The 18,715-nt window shown below is 33.9% G+C and overlaps 3 protein-coding genes and 1 pseudogene across 16 annotated transcripts in view; 2 read left to right on the forward strand and 2 right to left on the reverse strand.

The window, feature by feature from the left end:
- ATPCL (ATP-citrate synthase) overlaps positions 1-847 on the forward strand; it is a 59,717-nt gene extending 58,870 nt beyond the window's left edge. For both annotated transcript variants that reach the window (XM_090118278.1, XM_090118277.1), the window contains exon 24: positions 423-847. In XM_090118278.1, coding sequence (XP_089974404.1) covers positions 423-585 — 163 coding nt within the window. In that variant the 3' untranslated portion in view covers positions 586-847. The remainder of the gene's footprint in view (positions 1-422) is intronic.
- Positions 1-18,715, reverse strand: part of LOC149896180 (uncharacterized) — a 257,603-nt pseudogene that overhangs the window by 224,097 nt on the left and 14,791 nt on the right.
- On the reverse strand, positions 5,953-14,139 carry LOC149896194 (uncharacterized). 2 transcript variants are annotated; one of them, XM_090117931.1, is made up of 5 exons: positions 14,095-14,139; positions 10,015-10,150; positions 9,303-9,359; positions 8,128-8,253; positions 5,953-7,498 (listed from the first exon to the last, which is right to left on the reverse strand). In XM_090117931.1, the coding sequence occupies exons 2-5, from the start codon at positions 10,133-10,135 to the stop codon at positions 6,324-6,326; spliced, it is 1,479 nt and encodes a 492-aa protein (XP_089974057.1). In that variant the 5' UTR covers positions 10,136-10,150; positions 14,095-14,139; the 3' UTR covers positions 5,953-6,323. The 2 variants fall into 2 exon arrangements, with proteins under 2 accessions (XP_089974057.1, XP_089974056.1); XM_090117930.1 differs by lacking the exon at positions 14,095-14,139 and adding an exon at positions 11,299-11,503.
- Positions 13,624-18,715, forward strand: part of LOC149896195 (zinc finger protein 639-like) — a 79,825-nt gene continuing 74,733 nt past the window's right edge. For 10 of the 12 annotated variants that reach the window (XM_090117923.1, XM_090117921.1, XM_090117925.1 and 7 more), the window contains exon 1: positions 13,624-13,923. In XM_090117923.1, the coding sequence (XP_089974049.1) occupies positions 13,786-13,923 (138 nt within the window). In that variant the 5' untranslated portion in view covers positions 13,624-13,785. The remainder of the gene's footprint in view (positions 13,924-18,715) is intronic. The other 2 variants (XM_090117918.1, XM_090117927.1) reach the window with 1 other exon arrangement.

Raw genomic sequence — 18,715 nt, forward strand, 5'->3', positions numbered from 1 at the left:
CACTATGCAACCTCGCTTTTCCGCTTTCATCATATTGGCGATGGTAAAATAGTTGCGTTGTAAAACAATATTTACGTAGACGATATATTATTGTTTGTAGTTTTCCATAAAAATGAAGTCACAAGTCACAACCTTAGCAATAAAAACAATGTTCACTATGGGAAATTTTTAAAGAATAGAAAAAAGCGATCACCAAGCGGGGTTCGAACCCGGGTCTTTCGGCCATACCGGAGCAACGCTATTACTTACAAAAATCTCATTTACAAAAGATAGCATTCGAATACTATAAAATAAAAGTTTGATCACAATAAGGTATTGCCATACCAAAGCAACTCTAGTATACTTTTAAAATCAACTTCTAAAATTTCTCAGTAAAAAAAGCTTTTAAATACCATAAAACTAATTACCAAATGTTTTTTCAGGGAGGAGGGCAACAACTACATACAAATGGGCTCCATAAACGCGTTATTCGTGCTCGGTCGTACGATCGGTCTGATCGGCCATTATCTAGACCAGAAGCGGATGAAACAACCCCTTTATAGACACCCGTGGGACGATATCACATACATGTCTCCCTTGAACTAAATATATAACATGAGTGCATATATAGTACATGGCAAAGCTTAGGAACGTAAACTCAAAGTCAAACATTTATTTATTCATTTAGAATTGCACAAATAAATCGTCAGAACATATTTTTAACATTTATGTAGGAACGTTCTTACCTACTTTGCTACAGAAACAACAATATAGTTATAAATTAAATAAAATTTGTTATTCTTTTGATTCAATTATAATATTATAGTTTTCTTATAACATCTCTTATGTATAAATAACTTTTTTTTTTTTTCATAAATACATAAAATCTTGAAAAAACAAATCTGTTTTTATACATGTGTCATTTTTTTTAGCATTGGAACCGATTTGTATGAAGCTTTGTCTCTGTACTATTTATTTACTCAAATAGTTATATAGTAATACGACGCAGTTCCGACGTTCGCCGCTAGATGGCGCTGTAATAAAAATGTGTATTTCGAATATTTTTTGTCTGTGCTATTTTTATAGTTATAAATATTATGTAGTTTTTACTTGATACTGGCAAATAGAATCTTTTTGCAATTTAAGAAAAATATAACTTTGTACGGTGCCATCTGTTCGCGAAGTTGGAACAACATACTTGTGTAAAGTAAAAATATTTTGGGGAATATTTATTGTATAAAATGCACTTAATTTCGCTACAATTCAAATACAATATTAATCTATATTCTATATTATACATAATATACTGTTGTAACATTTCTCGGAAAGTAAAAATTTGTATGAAAATATTGCATTTTCTAACATTCCTTACCTTTCGTCGCGGCCTCGAACATTCCTTTGAATTGTAGCGAGTACAGATTATTAAGAATTTTTGACAGATAAAAAAAATATTTTTTGATAGTTGACGTTTCCTTTTTTTTTCTAATATAGATAATATTGTGGTTAAGACACTTGACATTTTAGTTATAGATTAAAAAAATACATGTAATGAAGTAGTTAAATTTAAGCTATGTATGGGCTGGCGGGTTTTGCGTACCTCAAAATATAGAACGCTCGTTTATTTATTTAAATGCAAAATTTATCTAATATCGTGCGCTGTTTACGAAACTTAGGTTTTTATATAAATTTTAAAAATTAAAAAAATACGTGCACAAAATATATTTAGAAATTACACGTAGATGCGTTCTTATATAAGTTTAAAGATGAGTACATAAATGTTATTTTTTTTTCTCATAAGCAAAATGCATCGAAGTTGTTTTTAATTGTTTGTTCGTAATAAATCTTGTATGGAGAAATTTAGATATTCGAAACTGTTTTTTTTTTTTATGTTTGACATTTCATTTGCCGCCAAAATTGACGAATAAAACAATATAATTGTGGACGTTTTTCACATACATACTTTGATTCGTATTTGAAGTAATCTCAGTAATGGCCGTCATTGCATAATAGTTAATTTTATTTAGAATGCATATAATATTATGACGTCGAGGTAGTTGTAAGTCGTACCTTGTTTAATTTTTAATTTATTGGTATATTTGTGAAAATGGTTGGTAGGTATATGTGTAAATATTGGATTTGTCAATTTAATTTGAATATATTTTTATTTGCTGTATTTTGTGTTTTATTTCACCTTCTGAACCAATAACAAAATGTCTGATATCCTTGTCACTTTTTTTAAATGTAAACGAGACAGAATTACCTATACTATAATAAATATAATAAAGCTGAAAAGTTTTTGTTAGTTTGCTTGCTTGAAAGCGCTTATCTCAGGAACTACGGGTTCGATTTGAAAAATTATTACACTGTTAGCTGTATAATTGTATATCATGCTTAGACCGATATGACATTTCGCACACTTTGCAGCGAGCTCACGGAGAGACAGTCAATCTCATAGATATTCTGTAATAATAAATCGTGTTTAAAATCCGTTCAAATCTTTAATTTTTAAACGACATGAGAACCAATAGGCGTCCGTGTAGGTCATCCGCGACGCACTGAATCGGTCCTTAGATATATAAGCCTGTAGCCTCACTCGATAAATAGACTATCTAACAGAGAAATATTTATTCAAATCGGAACCATGGTTACTAAGATTATCGCTTTCGAGCGAAACAAACATACTTTTCTTAATATTATAAAACATAGTCCTCTGTCACGACTGTCTGTTCGCGATGGACTCAAAAACTACTGCATAGATTCATTGTTTTCACGGATAATGTCGTTACATAACGTTAGGTAGGTATATAATTGGTTCAGTTTTAGCAACGCGGGCCTGTTTCAGAAATAATTTCCATAGCATCACAGAGCAAGTAGTATAGCCATGGCATCAAAGTCTTCAATCAAAGCCTACGCATACAAAATTGAAGACACAGGACAGCTTGGATTAAATGAAACAAAATCATATTATGTAAAATGTTTTATTATCAATTTACAAATAAAACAAAAATCAACCTCTTTTTTCTCTTAATATACCTACTATCTAAGTATATGACCAGTTTACATTTAATTTCGCCACCTATATAAATAAAAATTATATTTTTTAATACCTGCTTATCAAAACAAGATTTTTTGTAATAAAAAAATATAGAAACATTATTTGATTTCTTGTATTTTTGTATTGTATTCTATTTAAAAACTACTGATCTGATTTACAAGGTTTTTGTTATTTTAGAGATACTGTAATCCTAGTTATTTTGATGAGATTTTTTCCTCTAACAAGACATTAATTAGGTACTTATAACACTGACTTCAAGTACATATAAAAATACAATTTTTGAAGATTTACTGTAATTTTTTGCGCCGCGAATTTAAATGTAAACTCGATTATTAATTATAATCACATTTTTTTATATAGTTACATGTATTTACATATTAGGGTGCTTTTTAGGGTGCTTTGTGGGAGGATGTGTAGCGAGGAAAGTCTTTGTAAATAGCCAATACTATCACTTCAAATGTTAAACGCTTCAAAATCCATACTAATATTATAAATGCGAAAGTAACTCTGTCTGTCTGTCTGTTACTCAATCACGCCTAAACTACTGAACCAATTTGCATGTGGTATGGAGATATTTTGATACCCGAGAAAGGACATAGGCTACCTTTTATTGCGAAATATGTACCACGGGCGAAGCCGGGGCGGACATCTAGTTAAAACGATATAAGCGATATGATTGATTCTTTATAGTAGGAGAGCCCGTGGGAGATCGTCCTTCACCGATCTGATAACAAGATGAGACGTATTTTTTATTAGATATTTTTTATAAACAAATGTGCCTATAATTGTTTGCCTATCGAAAAGTGGTCATGGCTTTTTTTAATTAAATTAACTTTTATCGAATTTTTTTTCATCACCTTCATACTTTTGATAACCAAATGAAATTTATTTGCCTGATAGTTTTTGATATACAGAATATGAAGGACGATCTCCCACGGGCTCTTAGACCATTATAAACACACTAGCTGCTCCCCGCGGTTTCACCCCCGTGGCTCCGCTCCTGTTGATCGTAGCGTGATGATATATAGCCTATAACCTTCCTCGATAAATGAGCTTTCTAACACCGAAAGAATTTTTTAAATCGGACCAGTAGTTCCCGAGATTACCGCGTTCAAACAAACAAACTCTTCAGCTTTATAATATTAGTATAGATTCCTCGCTACACATCCTCGCACATTATTAGTGGAAAAGCACCATTAGACTTAAACAATTTAACATAAAATAAATTTGCCTTTAAAATAAAATATACATTTTACATTGCTATAGGTTTTATGAAGTACACAATATACATACATGTAGTAACCTAAAAAAACAAAGGGTAAGGTAAATAACATATTTTTAAAGGAAAATAATATATTTTTACTATTAGATAAGAAAATTTAATTTCTTATGTCGCAGCCTACAGGTAAAATCAGATGTTTCATTAATAGCCTGGTCTTTTTGATAAACGGCATTTACGTATTTAAATGCCTGTAAGATAACTCTTGCATTTACTAATTTTACCAGTCGGCTGCAACATTAACACAAATAAATAAAAAAATAACATAAATATAAAAAAAAACTTAACGAGAGTAATAATAATATTGTATATTACATTTTCAGAATGAACGATATTTAATTTATATTACAGATATACCAATATTTCATTTTAAAGAAAGTATGTGCGTGTTTTATGTTTATACTAGCTGCCCCGGTACACATTGTTCTGCCCTATTGCCTCTTTTTTGTGTTTTCTCTCCATAAGCGTGCCTTTCTACCAATAATGTGCGAGGATGTGTACCGAGAATGTGTTTTTAAATCTTTATACATACATATATAAAAATGAAACCCGTTTTCCTTGGTCACGGCATCACGTGTGAACAGCTGAACCGATTTCGATAATTCTTTTTTTGAAGTGAAACAAAAATTTAGTGTAACATTTTTTCGTTACGCCGTACGCGTGACATTTTTGCGTTACGCAGTATGCGTGACATTTTTGCGTTACGCCATACTCGTGACATTTTTGCGTTACGCAGTCTTACTTGTGTACTCTAAGTACACGCATAAATTTTTTTATTATATTCCTTGAAGTACGAGGATGGTTCTTATGTAGAGAATAGAGATAACGTAAATATGTAGCACGGGCGAAGCCGGGGCGGACCGCTAGTAACCAACAGTATCGCTTCAAACTTCAAACCAAATAAAACGATATAATTGGTTTTTACAAACACATTCCTCGCTACACTATTGCCATTAATGGAAAAGCACCTAAGACTGTAAAAACAGTATAAATCTAACTGACGAGATTATAGTCTGTCAAGAAATCTTTGTATATAAAAACTAGCTGTGCTCCACGGTTTTACACGCACAACTCCTGTTGGTCTTAGCGAGATGATAGCCTATAGCCTTCCTCGATAAATGGGATAATCCTCGATAAATATCTAACACCGAAAGAATTTTTCAAATCGGACCAGTAGTTCCCGAGATTAGCGCGTTCTAACAAACAAACTCTTCAGCTTTATAATATTCATATAGATTAGTATAGATTACGTGTCACGTTGTTTATCCGCGATGTAATTCTAAATTACGTGTCAAGTTGTTTGTCCGCGATGGAATACTAAACTACTGAGCCGATTTTTAATTAGATTTAGAGCGTATACGCACTATGCGGGTAGCCGCATTGCGGGTAGCCGTCCGGCTGACCGCAAGCACAATTATGTACGTAATATTCATTTCTATGCGCACTGCGATGCGGCTACCGCAGACCGCACAGTGCGCATAGAAATGAATATTACGTACATAATTGTGCTTGCGGTCAGCCGGACGGCTACCCGCAATGCGGCTACCCGCATAGTGCGTATACGCTCTTACACCCTGAGTGCAGTTTGATCTTATTTAAAAGATAGGATAGGTCTCAGTTTATAGCCGGAATATATGTTAAAAAATAAAAATATTTCATCAATAATAAAAATGAATCGCTGAATGTCTTGCTAAGCACATAACTCGACAACGGCTAAACCGATTTCGTTAATCCTTTTTTATAATATTCCTTGATGTACAAGTATTATTCTTATGGAGAGAAAACGTAAACGTGTACCACGGGCGAAGCCGGGGCGGAGCGCTAGTCTGTTAAGCCCACGTGTCAGAAGTGAAACATCTTTAGCAAGATTCAATGATATCTAAATCATCATCTTACTCCATGACGTTTCTGCCCTGACGCGACCTTGAGATTTTACTCTCAACGCGCCTAAAGAAGTTTCACTTCAATTTTATTACCGCATTTCAAAAATCACCTCTCTTAACATAAAAATCACTGCATACCCGCACTAATCATGTCTTTGGCCACATTTTCGAACTCCGTCAGCGACATACCGTGGTTCGATAACATATGGCTTTTCATACTACACTTTTGCACGAACGCATAACCGCACACCCCACACTTGAACCGCCTATCATTATTATGTATCCTCATATGTTCCCTCAACGTTTTCTTCCTTGCGTACGACTTATGACACACAGTACAATTGAACACCCTTTCACCGCTATGCTTGACCATATGTTCGTCTAACGACTGCTTAATGAAGAACCCTTGTCCGCAGTCCGGACATATATGATTCCTCTCCATCAAATGCACTTTTTTGATATGAGACGTCAATTTAGACTTTAGTATAAACGATTTGTCGCACACATTGCATTTGTATGTAGCCGCTGCTATGTTGTGCTCGTCGAACATATGCCTATTTCTTTGGTAGTAACTATTAAAGGTTTTGTCGCAGTGTGGACACATCGTTGTATATCTTGCACTTGTGTTATGCGTGTATTTCTCGTGACACTGTTTCCGCACTCTAGTACTGAACACTTTGTCGCAAAACGAGCACTTGAACGTGCCAATTTCGTGTGTTCGCTTGTGATTTCTCAATCTGTGCTGATTTATGAATCCCATATCGCAGACTTCGCATATATAATTTCGGTAATGCCCATTCATGTGTTGTAACAGCATTTTGAAAGTTTCAAACGTTGAGTGACAGAGAGCGCAGTTTAGTATTTCATCGCCCGTTATTTTGAATTCAAAAATATAGTCGTAGAGATCCGGATAGAATTTCTGGCTGTGTTCGTTCATTAGATGCTTCTTTAGATTCGATATATTTTCTATATTCTTTTGGCACAGTGTGCATTGTAGGTCTGTGATATCCATTTTGACGGCTAGGTTACTTTTGTCCAGTCTCTTGTCCAAGTATATTTTTTTGTGGTTTTCCTCGTTGTGGGTTTTCAATTCTTTTATATTTGCGCATGTGATCTTGCAGTATGCGCAAACTATTCCACTTAAAGTTTTATTGAAGAATGGTGTACAATTTGAGTATTTTAATATCTTTTTCACGTTGTAAATGTGTTTCGAGTTGTCGCTGACGCTTATGGCCCCGTTTTCTTCTTTATCCTTCTTGATACGAAAGTCGGAGGGTAATTTTAGAGGTAAATCGTCACAATCTGAAAAAAAAAGACGCAATATCAGACATTTTACATTGCTAAAGTGGTTTCTTAGAGGATGCATTAGTTAGTTACTATCATAAACACAAAACATTATTTTAATTTCTGTACCAAATTTCATCCAAATCGGTTCTGTGGTTGAGGCGTGTAGTCGTAGACCACCTTCTGTACCCTAACCTCTGTAATTGTCAATTTCAGATTTGTATTTATTACTAGCGGTCCGCCCCGGCTTCGCCCGTGGTACATGTTTACGTTTTCTCTACATAAGAACCATCCTCCTACTTCAAGGAATATAATAAAAAAAGAATTATCGAAATCGGTTCAGCCGTTCTCGAGTTATGCGCTTACGACCTTTTTCGATTCATTTTTATATATATTTATTATTCATTTACATAATATACTAGATTTCCGCCCGCGTTTTAAAAAAAATAAACCCGCATTGTTCCCGTTCCTGTGGGATTTCCGAGATAAAAAGTAGCCCATCTTATTCTAGGACTTAGGCTACCTACATACCAAATTTCATTGTAATCGGACCAGTAGTATTTGCGTGAAATAGTAACAAACATCCATCCTCACAAACTTTCGCATTTATAATATTAGTAGGATTTATTTTAAGAGTTTGCACTCACCGTCGTATTCTTCCGATGTTTTGCATTTCTTTTTACGCTTTATACTGACGTCGCCGAGGCCGAGCATTTCAGCTAATTTGCCACTTGCAGTCGAATCTATTGCCATTATATCGTCATTGTTTAAATCTGAAAAAAATGGAAAAGGAAGCTTATATTTTGAAGTCCATTACACATAAAAAGTTTTTTAGCATAGTAGTTGATATTTTTATGAAATTTGAAAACCCAGTGTCAAATATAGGTTTAACCTGTTGGGGGTTTAAACTTTAAAGAGTATGTAAGCATCAAAACAGCGTGGAAAAGCTAGTAAAAATAGAAATACATACAATGAATTTATAAAGAAAAGTGAACCTTTTTAAAAAAAGATTTAGTTATCTTCAAGTTATTCCTAGCAAGCCTTTTTATTTGATACCCATATAAAATTAATTTTTGACAAAAAAAAAACGACTAAGACTTCAGCCACAATATATACCATTCATTTTTGTTTTTTTTTTGTCCACTGTCAACCACTGAGTCAATTTTGATAACTTTTATATGGGACCACCTCTAAATGATGACCTACCAAACAAAAAAAGAATCATTAAAATCCATTCATAATTAGTGAAGAAATCGAGTAACATACATACAAAAAAAACATACGGGTTCAATTGAGAACCTCCTCCTTTTTGAAGTCGGTTGATTATAGGAATGCATGCATGCCATTTTGGATACGCGCCGTCATGTTGGATTTAGAATAACGCATGATATTCATCGAATCTGATCGTGTATATGTCGTGGCCATATCGCAGATTTGCTCATTTCATGAAATGGTCGCATTTCATGAACGACCATTTCATGAAATGGTTGAAAGTCTATTGGCCACATCATGATGTGATTTGAGTAGATCAATGAAAAGAAATCGTTTCTCGATATGAGCAACTAAACGCGCAGTTTTTTCATGAAATGATCAAAATTATTTGATCATATCGTAAAGCAGTTACATTAATTAAATATTTTAAAATTTATATTTTATTTTTATTTACATATCCTTTATTGCACACATATACCTACAGTTTTACAAAAGCAGGGAATATGCAATTGGCTGCTTCAATATTTAGTTGCAAGATTTCACAAGTACCTACATTACTGCACATATATGTATGAATTGCAAATTAATGAAAACCTTGTAAAATACTCACCAAAAAGATAGTCATCATCGTCCATAACTTCTTCTTTGATAACTGATATTTTTTCGGCTGAAAAAAGATAAATTTGCACATTAATATGGTGTGCGAATAAAAATTTAGTAAAAGTTATAAATTAATAAAGAATAGGAAAAAAATCGATCACGAGGCGGGACTCGAACCCGCATCCTTTCACGCCAATCCGGGGCGGATGCCTGACCAACTCGGCGACTCGTGACCCGCCAGAGCGATCGAATTTATTCTATTCTTTCAGTTTTATGTGTCTAAGGACACACCGCGCGCCATCTATTGAGTAAAAGTTGTTCACCGCCATGGTGAATTGTGGCTAATTAGCCAGAATTGACTGCAGTTGTCTCTTTTTAACCCACAGGAATTGGATCATGCCATCTCACATAGACATTAAATTTTGTGTGTACCGCTTTTGAAGATCTAATCTCATGTTGATAACCTATCTACACCATTTAACTTATTAAGGGCTGATTTTTCAATCCATGGTTAAAACTTATCCGCCCAATAAAGTATTACACGATAATATTAAAATGTCACCCGTAAACTGTCAAAGACGGGCAAGAGATACATTTTTGAAATGGTAGTTTAATATGTTATTCGACGAATAAGTATTAACTAAGGATTGAAAAATCTGCCCTAAAACACATTATTTTTATAAAAAAAAAACCTCTATTCTTGAAGTCTGTTTAAAACTAACCTTTAACACTATCACCCATATTCATCAAGTCCTTCTGACACCTCAACACTTGGTGCTTGAAGTCGAACGCGTCGCGGAGACGCGCGATGCAAACCTCGCATATACCGTTGTCAGTTTCCATTTGTTCCACTGTTATCTGTGAATTTGATTTGATTTGATTAGTGGAAATTTAGATTCGATTTATAGTAATTAGATTTGATTTGTTTTTTCATTGTGGAAATTTGATATGGACAGATATCATTTGAGGAAATTTGTTTTGAAAATTTATATCTACTAATATTATAAAGCTGAAGAGTTTGTTTGTTTGAACTTGCTAATCTCGGGAACTACTATTCCAATCTGAAAAATTCTTTCGGTGTTAGATAGCTCATTTGTCAAGGAAGACTATAGGCTATATATCATTTGGCTAAGACCAACAGGAACGGAGCACTGCGGGTGATACAGCGGGGCCTGGCTAATCTTCTTATATATAAAAATTAATCGTAAATGTGTTGGTACTCGAGAACGGCTGAACCGATTTCGATAATTCTTTTTTTAATATATTCCTTGAAGTACGAGGATGGTTCTTATGTAGAGAAAACGTAAATATGTACCACGGGCGAAGCCGGGGCGGACCGCTAGTTAAATAATAAAGTTTAGAGGAATACAAATTTAATAGTTTATGCTAATTTAAAAATATACCTATTCCTTATTAGAATTAGGTCGGTACATGCTCTTATAATGTCTTTTTTTATATATAAGCATTCAAAGACATTATTTATCAGCATTAAAAAAAAAAATTTGCTGGTTCATTAAAAATATAATATTAAACTTTTTTCAAAGAAATAAAACCATTATTAGGCCATTACATGGTAAGAAATAAATGCAACTACAGCTAAATACATATACATATATGCAAGCCTACACAGAATACATACAAGGTGGAAATCACTAGATAGTTTTAAGTCGCTGTCGCTGTCTGTCTGTCCCTATGTATGCTTAAAACTACGTAACTTTTGATGCGATTTTTTTAATAGACAGTGATTCTGGAGGAAGGTATAGGATATAATTTTTTAACTTTAAGACAAAGCGGATGAAGCTGCAGAATGCTAGTTAGTAATAATAAAAAAAGACGTGTGGCACTCGGGGACTGCCGCGGTAAAGCTATTGCATGCTATGCCTTCAAGCCAAACCTCCGTGCCCGTCGGAGTGGGAGCGTGAGGTGTTTTTCGTTACGGAATTTCTCGATTCGGTCCCCGCGATAGAAGCTATGCAATAGCTTAATAAAAACAAAAGAATAATTACATGAATTTCGAAGCACTCCTTTAACATATCGGCGTAAATTTCATTTTTTCCCAAACATGTATATGTAGTCTTTATATCTTTGTCCGGTGGACGAGCAAGGCAACATCGACATAATGAATTTGTGTCCATATTTATATAATATTTGAATAATAACAATCAAATAAATCACAACTAAAATGCATAGATCTTCAATGCAATTCTTGTTATTTTTGACGTGATCAAATTGTCAAATCTATTGACAGTTTGACAAATGACAATCATCGTGATGGTAGAAAACTTGTAAAAAAGGTAGAAATGGTAGAAATGGTAGAGATTGCATCCAAATTTTCTTCGGACCCATTGAGATACTATTACTACGTATGGAGAAGACACCGCTTACATCTCTTATGTTCCGCTCAACAGAGGTCAACCGGCCACACTGCACTCAGCTTTAGTGCCACTTTAGCGCGACGGTCACGTTCATGTCTTGTTTGTAATAAAGTAAAAAAACATGAAACTCATCATTCATCAATTATGCCCTCGAGTGTGTTACGATAATGCACTATGTTACAATAATTCAAATAATATGGCAAAGTGCAAAGGCAATTTTTCAACGGTAATTAACTACATAGATAATCATTTTAAAAACTTCGTTCGAGTAAAACTTTTGGCGCGTGCCATTTTGCGTCAATTTGTCATAAACTAAAAATTTAAGAAATGGCATTGGGTATGAACAAGTGTTTAAAAGATGTTTATATAGTCATATTACATGACGTAAATTTTTATAGTGTAAAATAATAATTTTAAACATTGAGAAAATATTGTTCTGTGGATATTATTTGAGAAAAGGTTAATTCATGAACGATGAAAATCAATTACCTACGTAGTATCAATTTTATTTTGTTACATTGATTGGTTTTAATTGAAAAGTTTTTAATTGATATGTTTATTAATAATTTATTTATTAGATTAGATAATATTTTGGTTACATTGATTATTTTTAATTGATAAGAAATAGACAGAGTATTTACAAAGTTTCGCCTATAAAGGCCGGTGAGTCGATGACATCGCTTAATCTATGACTGACTAGCCGCCCCGCGCCGCGGCCGTCGCGTTTGTCACACAGATTTTGTACGTGGTGTCGACTCTATACGTAGTAATAATAGCTCAATGTTCGAACTACCCTTCTTATAAAGTATGTAAAATATTAAACTATTTTCAAAGAAATAAAACCATTTTTAGCCAGTTCTAAAAGTTAAGCACTGGCCCGAAGTCGATAGTGAGGTATCAGAGTATTAAATAATATTATGCTAAATACTCAATACATATTTAATTATTGTGTTTAATTACATATTCACTATCAAATAATATACTACTCACCTTCGACGAGTTCACTATAAACTAATTGTTAATTTTAAATTAGATTATGTAGCACAGAATATGTAGGTATGACTGGTGCACACTGCACAGACATCAAAATTTAAGTAATGTATAGTTAAGTATATATTAAATAAATAAATAAATAAATATTATAGGACATTATTACACAAATCGACCTAGTCCCACAGTAAGCTCAATTAAGGCTTGTGTTGTGGGTACTAGGCGACGATAAATATAATATTTAATAAATATATATAGTTAATAACACCCAGAACCAAGAACAAATAATTGAGTTCATCACACAAATATTTGCCCTGACCGGGGATCGAACCCGGGACCGTCGGCTCAGTAGGCAGTTACTTTACCACTGCGCCAACCGCGTCGTCATATTAAACACTACAGGATGTCCCAAGAATTTAAATTGCGAGTAGCAGAAGAAACCGTTAATAATAAAAGGGCGTTCAGACGTTCAAAAGACAACTTTTTCCGGTGATGTCGCACTTGCAATTTGCATTTTGCAACAGGTGGGTCATTTTAAAAAATTCTTGTAATTAAACACATTGTTATTGCTTTTACTTTGTTTTTATTTTATAGTTAAACTAGCTTACCGCCCGCGGCTTCGCCCGCTTTGTCTAAAACCTAATAAATTATATACTAAAACCTTAGCAAAAACCTGAGGATTTATAAATTACCTGAGAATAAAATGGACACACTGTTTTATACCACTTTCTTGCATAAAACTATACTAAATTTTCGATACAAACAAATCTGCCACCAGATAATACAACATGGTTATAGGTCTTAGATCATTATTACTTAATGATCTAAGTTATATACGTGATTAATAAGGTTAAAACGTGGTTAAAACACAGGGTAAAAATTAAGTTATTAAAAAAATATTCGCTATTTATATTGTGTACACTTGGTTTGGTACATAATGCACATGGCAACATTTAGGTTTCTGCGGTTTTGCCGATCGCCGTTCGCCGTTCGCGTCTGCCTACAAAGTCAAGAAAATGGCGGAGCTTCGATCGAATAGCAGTGATACGGCATTGGTTTATTATTAAGTTATTTCAATAAGTGGACTGTAATATAAGTGTTATTTGTGAGTTAGTGAAAATATAAATAATGGAGACTATTTTAAAAGATGGCATGTGCCGTTGTTGTGCCTCAGAGGGAACGTTTAAAGATTTCACGGCATCCTACCAGTGGATGGGGGTTGAGGAGGTTTACTCCGACATGCTGAAAGATTGCTTTGATATCACTGTAAGTATTAAAATTCATTTGTATTAACTGTAGAAATATGTATCTAAATGCTATTTATAAGCATTTGTTTATAAATAATAGTTTATTTTAATTTTTAGAACATTTTGTGCATGTTTTGTTGATTTATCGATTCTATTCAATTACCTAGCTTGTTAGGTATGTATTAACTACCTGTGCCCCGCGGTTTTACCCGCATTGCTCGGCTCCTGTTCGTCTAGGCGTAATGATATACGCCTAGACGAACAGGATTGACAGTAACAGCATTGACGTTCGCCCCAAACAATCGCACGAGTCAGATGTTGCAGATATTTTAATAGCGTATACGCACTATGCGGGTAGCCGCATTGCGGGTAGCCGTCCGGCTGACCGCAAGCACAATTAGGGCGTTTGTCCACTACAAGGAATTTTACGGTCCGGCATTCCGATTTTTTACGGTCCGGTATGGCACGCCATTAATCTATATACTAGCTTGTGCACTATACGTAATTTTACTGTCCGACATTTTACTTTTCCCTATTCCGGATGGTTTTTTGTGTCTACGAGTCGCTGTAGGTATAATTGTTTTCGAATGCCCACTTGCTTGGATTTTACTGTTATTACTGCATATGCCAATTGAAAGCAAGCTCTTGTTTTACTTTCTTTTAGTTGGCAATGAGATTTGAGAAGTCGGTATTGTTATTTTATATACATTGACCAAGCATTGACCTATAATTATTATCTAAGTAAGTGTTGGTTAGTTAAAGTTCAAGTGGGAATAGCTTTAGCTCCTCGTCACCGATTAAAATAAATAAGTGAAACACGCATTTTAAATCTCTTACGGAACTTTACTTTTTATTATAACGAAATAATATAATATTTCACCTTCTATATTTTTTACTCGTTTCTTGTAAAATGCAAAAACAATCATTTATGATAGCATTATAGCGCCAAACTTCCTTGAACTGTACCGCACTGATCCGAGTAAAGACGGACAGGTGCACAAGCAATTCATCGGTTTTTTCATGCCACACCGGACCGTAAAAAATCGGAATGCCGGACAGTAAAATTCCTTGTAGTGCACAAGCGCCCTTATGTACGTAATATTCATTTCTATGCGCACTGCGATGCGGCTACCGCAGACCGCACAGTGCGCATAGAAATGAATATTACGTACATAATTTTGCTTGCGGTCAGCCGGACGGCTACCTGCAATGCGGCTACCCGCATAGTGCGTATACGCTCTAACAGTCGGTGACTTATATTCTTCGTAAACACATGATATTTGATTAAAATTTAATTGTATATTATTCATTTTGTTAAATTCTTGTCTTATAAATTTAAATGCAAAATTGGTGACGTGTTCCACATAACGAAACTCAGGTGAATTTTTAGAATAATTTAAGACCCCTGTCTTTTGATATGCTGCAGCTGCTTTATGGTCTTTTTCTCGAGAAGAACATTCAATAAAATTTGAGATTTTAGCATTTAATGATTCCAAATGATTGTTTGTATCATTGCCAAAATTATGTTGCACGTAATTACTGGTAATTGACCATTCTTGACGACAATCATGCCAATTTTTGTCAAAATAATCAATTATTGTTTCTGGTAATTTTTTTAACTCTTCATATAATTGATCATACCGTTCTTCAGTCTCCACATAAACCATTTTTTGTAAAATAGATTTTGCCTCATCTCTTTCTTCTCGTGTAATATTTCTCTTTTCTGTCGTTATTTCTCTATTGAACGTTCTTAGGGTATGGAATGCACACATAATTAAATTGATATCAACCGGCAACATACTTGTTTTTATAGCTTCTCTTTCGCAAAGATCTTTATCTGTCATTATACATTTAATTTTGTTCCACGACATTTTTTAAAACATTCCATCATCCATTCAATTGAAGTTTTGTTTTCATTTATTAAAATACTAGGTTTCCGCCCGCGGCTTCGCCCGCGCAGTCACAGAAAAACCCGCATAGTTCCCGTTCCCGTGGGATTTCCGGGATTGCATCATTTTCCCGGGATAAAAAGTAGCCTATGTCCTTTCTCGGGTATCAAAATATCTCCATACCAAATTTCATGAAAATTGGTTCAGTAGTTTTGGCGTGATTGAGTAACAGGCAGACAGACAGAGTTACTTTCGCATTTATAATATTAGTATAGACTAACACCAACTATTTCCGTGCAGCCATTAAAATCTTCTGCTATTAATAAATATACAGGTGCACAAATATTTAGAAGTTTGAATGTACCGTCTATCCTGATGTACTCTGGGTATGCATTCATCACAGATTTCATCCCTGGAGTTGCAAAAAACATGCCTTTAAAAATATTTTCTTCTAGTAAGAAATAACTCTCAGCTTTGTAATCATTCGATAAAATCTTCTGTACTTCATCTAACTAATTTTTTTCTTTACTATTACAGTTTAACCCAGATGTTACTGAAACAATTTTTGTCATCATATTAAGGTGAAATTCACATATTGTGTCCATATTGCAAAAAGTTTAACTGGAAAAATAGTATAAAAATTTTATCTATTGTGGAAATCTCGGAAAATGGTGTACTTTTAAAAGGACGGTAGTAATATGTACTACTAAGTAGGTAGACTATGATATTAAAATGACAACATACATTTCACATATATTTATGTAGCAATATGAAAGTTTTCAAAACATGGTAGACTATGATATTAAAATGACAACATACATTTCACATATATTTATGTAGCAATATGAAAGTTTTCAAAACATAATTTAGGATGCAAGGTTACATTACATTTAGGACAATAGAAATTGGCTTTCTTGTGACATTCTATACACCGAAGCTGCTGGTCTCTGTACCTAATGATGTGATCTTTTCCATCAAATCCAGAGGTTTCACGGAAACTCTAGCACCTTTACGTTCCTCATTCTTATATGTTTCGAGCAGAGCAGTTCCAACACTTCTACGAATGTGGAGATAATCATAATGGCCTTCTTTTACTCATATATTTGCCAAGAATTATGTATTGCCATAAGTCCATGACAAGTCAAAGAAAAATACCACTTCTTGCCTCTGATAGATGTCTTGTACAAACCGATGCTCTGGTCGGATCTGTCCACCCCTCCTATTTTCTCGTACTTTTTTTACGACAACTATATTTTTCTTCTGTTGTTGTAAAAACCTCTTTACCGTAGACACAGGCTGAATCGTATCAGAGTTTGATGCAACAGTCACAACACTGTTATCATTCCATTCGCAAAATAAATTTGTTCTGCTCTGGTCGATTGATGCTTGAATGTACCTTGTGGTGTCTTTTTCAATTCTCAAAGGCAGCAGGCAAAGGGCATTTCGCGACGCGATTTTCACGTACTGTGCCAGTAGCCTTTATTCCTCGTACTCGAAGTTCATCAATGAGATGAATGGACGTAAAAAAGTTGTCAAAAAATAAATGGAATGCAGCTTTGCCATAGGGCAAAGCTGCATTCCATTACAACAAATATAGATTTGTCGCAGTACATCGGCATACTGTAATACAACGCTTGCACCCAATCCCAGAGGGTTTTGGTATTTGTTTTGATTACCAACATCATTCGATTGTCCTTGGTATGGAATATGGATCACACCAAACTATGCAACCTAACCGTGTCGCTCCGACCCAAAATTCATACCCCCATCTTATCGGTTTCCATCTTATGAATTGCTTGCATGGATGGCTGCCATAGTAGGGCACCATGGCTTCGTCGATGCTGTGATGCTCTTCAAAGAGTGCATGCTCAAAAAAGTACTCTGTAGTACCTAGTACATATTACTACTGGCCTTTTAAAAGAACGGCAATTAAAACTGCATAAATATCACAAATAAAATATAATCTAATAGTAGGTAATATATATTTCTGATAAAACACGTTTCAAATTACGTGTATTTAAAATAAATCAAGTAATTTGTTGTAATTTATTGATAATACATTTAACTTGATTTATCAATGGAAAATAGCAGAAATTCTAAAATAATTTAAAAATATACCACTGTTATAAATCGACACAACACTTTAATTTTCCAATTCCTACAACCGTGAGGTGCCAAATGAATATTAACATTTTTTTCAAAAATGCCCTCATTGTTAATAATAATTTTATTTACGGTGCATCCTTTTAAAAGAACGATAGTAACAACTGGGTTAAATTGTGTAGGTCCTTCATAATTACAATTTTATTTGTTTCTTTTTCAATTAAACTTTTAATTCTATATTTATCGGCTTTTAAATTTAATAACTCTTTTACTTTAGATTTTGTTTCTAAAGACATTCTCCTAGCTTGAGGAAGATGGTCAAGTAATTCTTTTGTAACCAGGTGATTATGCTGTAAATTTGTTGATAAAATAAATAAACTGTTTCCGTCTTTCGATACATTAAAGCTAAATGAAGCCGAACATTTTTTTGAAAAGTACTTGACTCTCTTACTCCTGTTCCTTTTGATATAAACTTTTTCCCTACATTAATACACCAATACTTGATTTTATAATATTTCAATTCTGGGTTAATGTACCTTTTTACGCCTTGTTTTCTACATTTTTCAATGGTCACACAATCTCTTTTATAGAAATAGCTGTAAGACGAATTTTGAAAATTCTCAACTCTTTTTACTAACTCGTTGTAGGTGTTAAATTTTTCATCGACTTTTAAATTATGTTCCGTTCTTCCTTCTTGAATATTTAACCTTTCTTCATCATTATTTTCTTTCGCTGCTCCAATTTCTTTGATGTCTTCAATCACATCAGGATCTAAGATTCAAATTATTTGAACAATATATTATTATTTAATAATTAAGG

Source organism: Colias eurytheme, chromosome 29 (assembly GCF_061535395.1).
Source record: "Colias eurytheme isolate Ceu_HAF_F1 chromosome 29, ilColEury1 Martin Lab GWU primary, whole genome shotgun sequence".
NCBI classification, from domain to species: domain Eukaryota; kingdom Metazoa; phylum Arthropoda; class Insecta; order Lepidoptera; family Pieridae; genus Colias; species Colias eurytheme.

Excerpts from the sequence above, each read along its gene's own strand:
- LOC149896194 (XM_090117930.1), bottom strand. The coding sequence starts at position 11,427 with ATGGACACAAATTCATTATGTCGATGTTGCCTTGCTCGTCCACCGGAC. Across the intron at positions 8,254-9,302 it reads CGATGATGACTATCTTTTTG|ATTTAAACAATGACGATATA; the intron begins GTGAGTATTTTA and ends CATTTTTTTCAG. Across the intron at positions 7,499-8,127 it reads AACATCGGAAGAATACGACG|ATTGTGACGATTTACCTCTA; the intron begins GTGAGTGCAAAC and ends TTTTTTTTTCAG.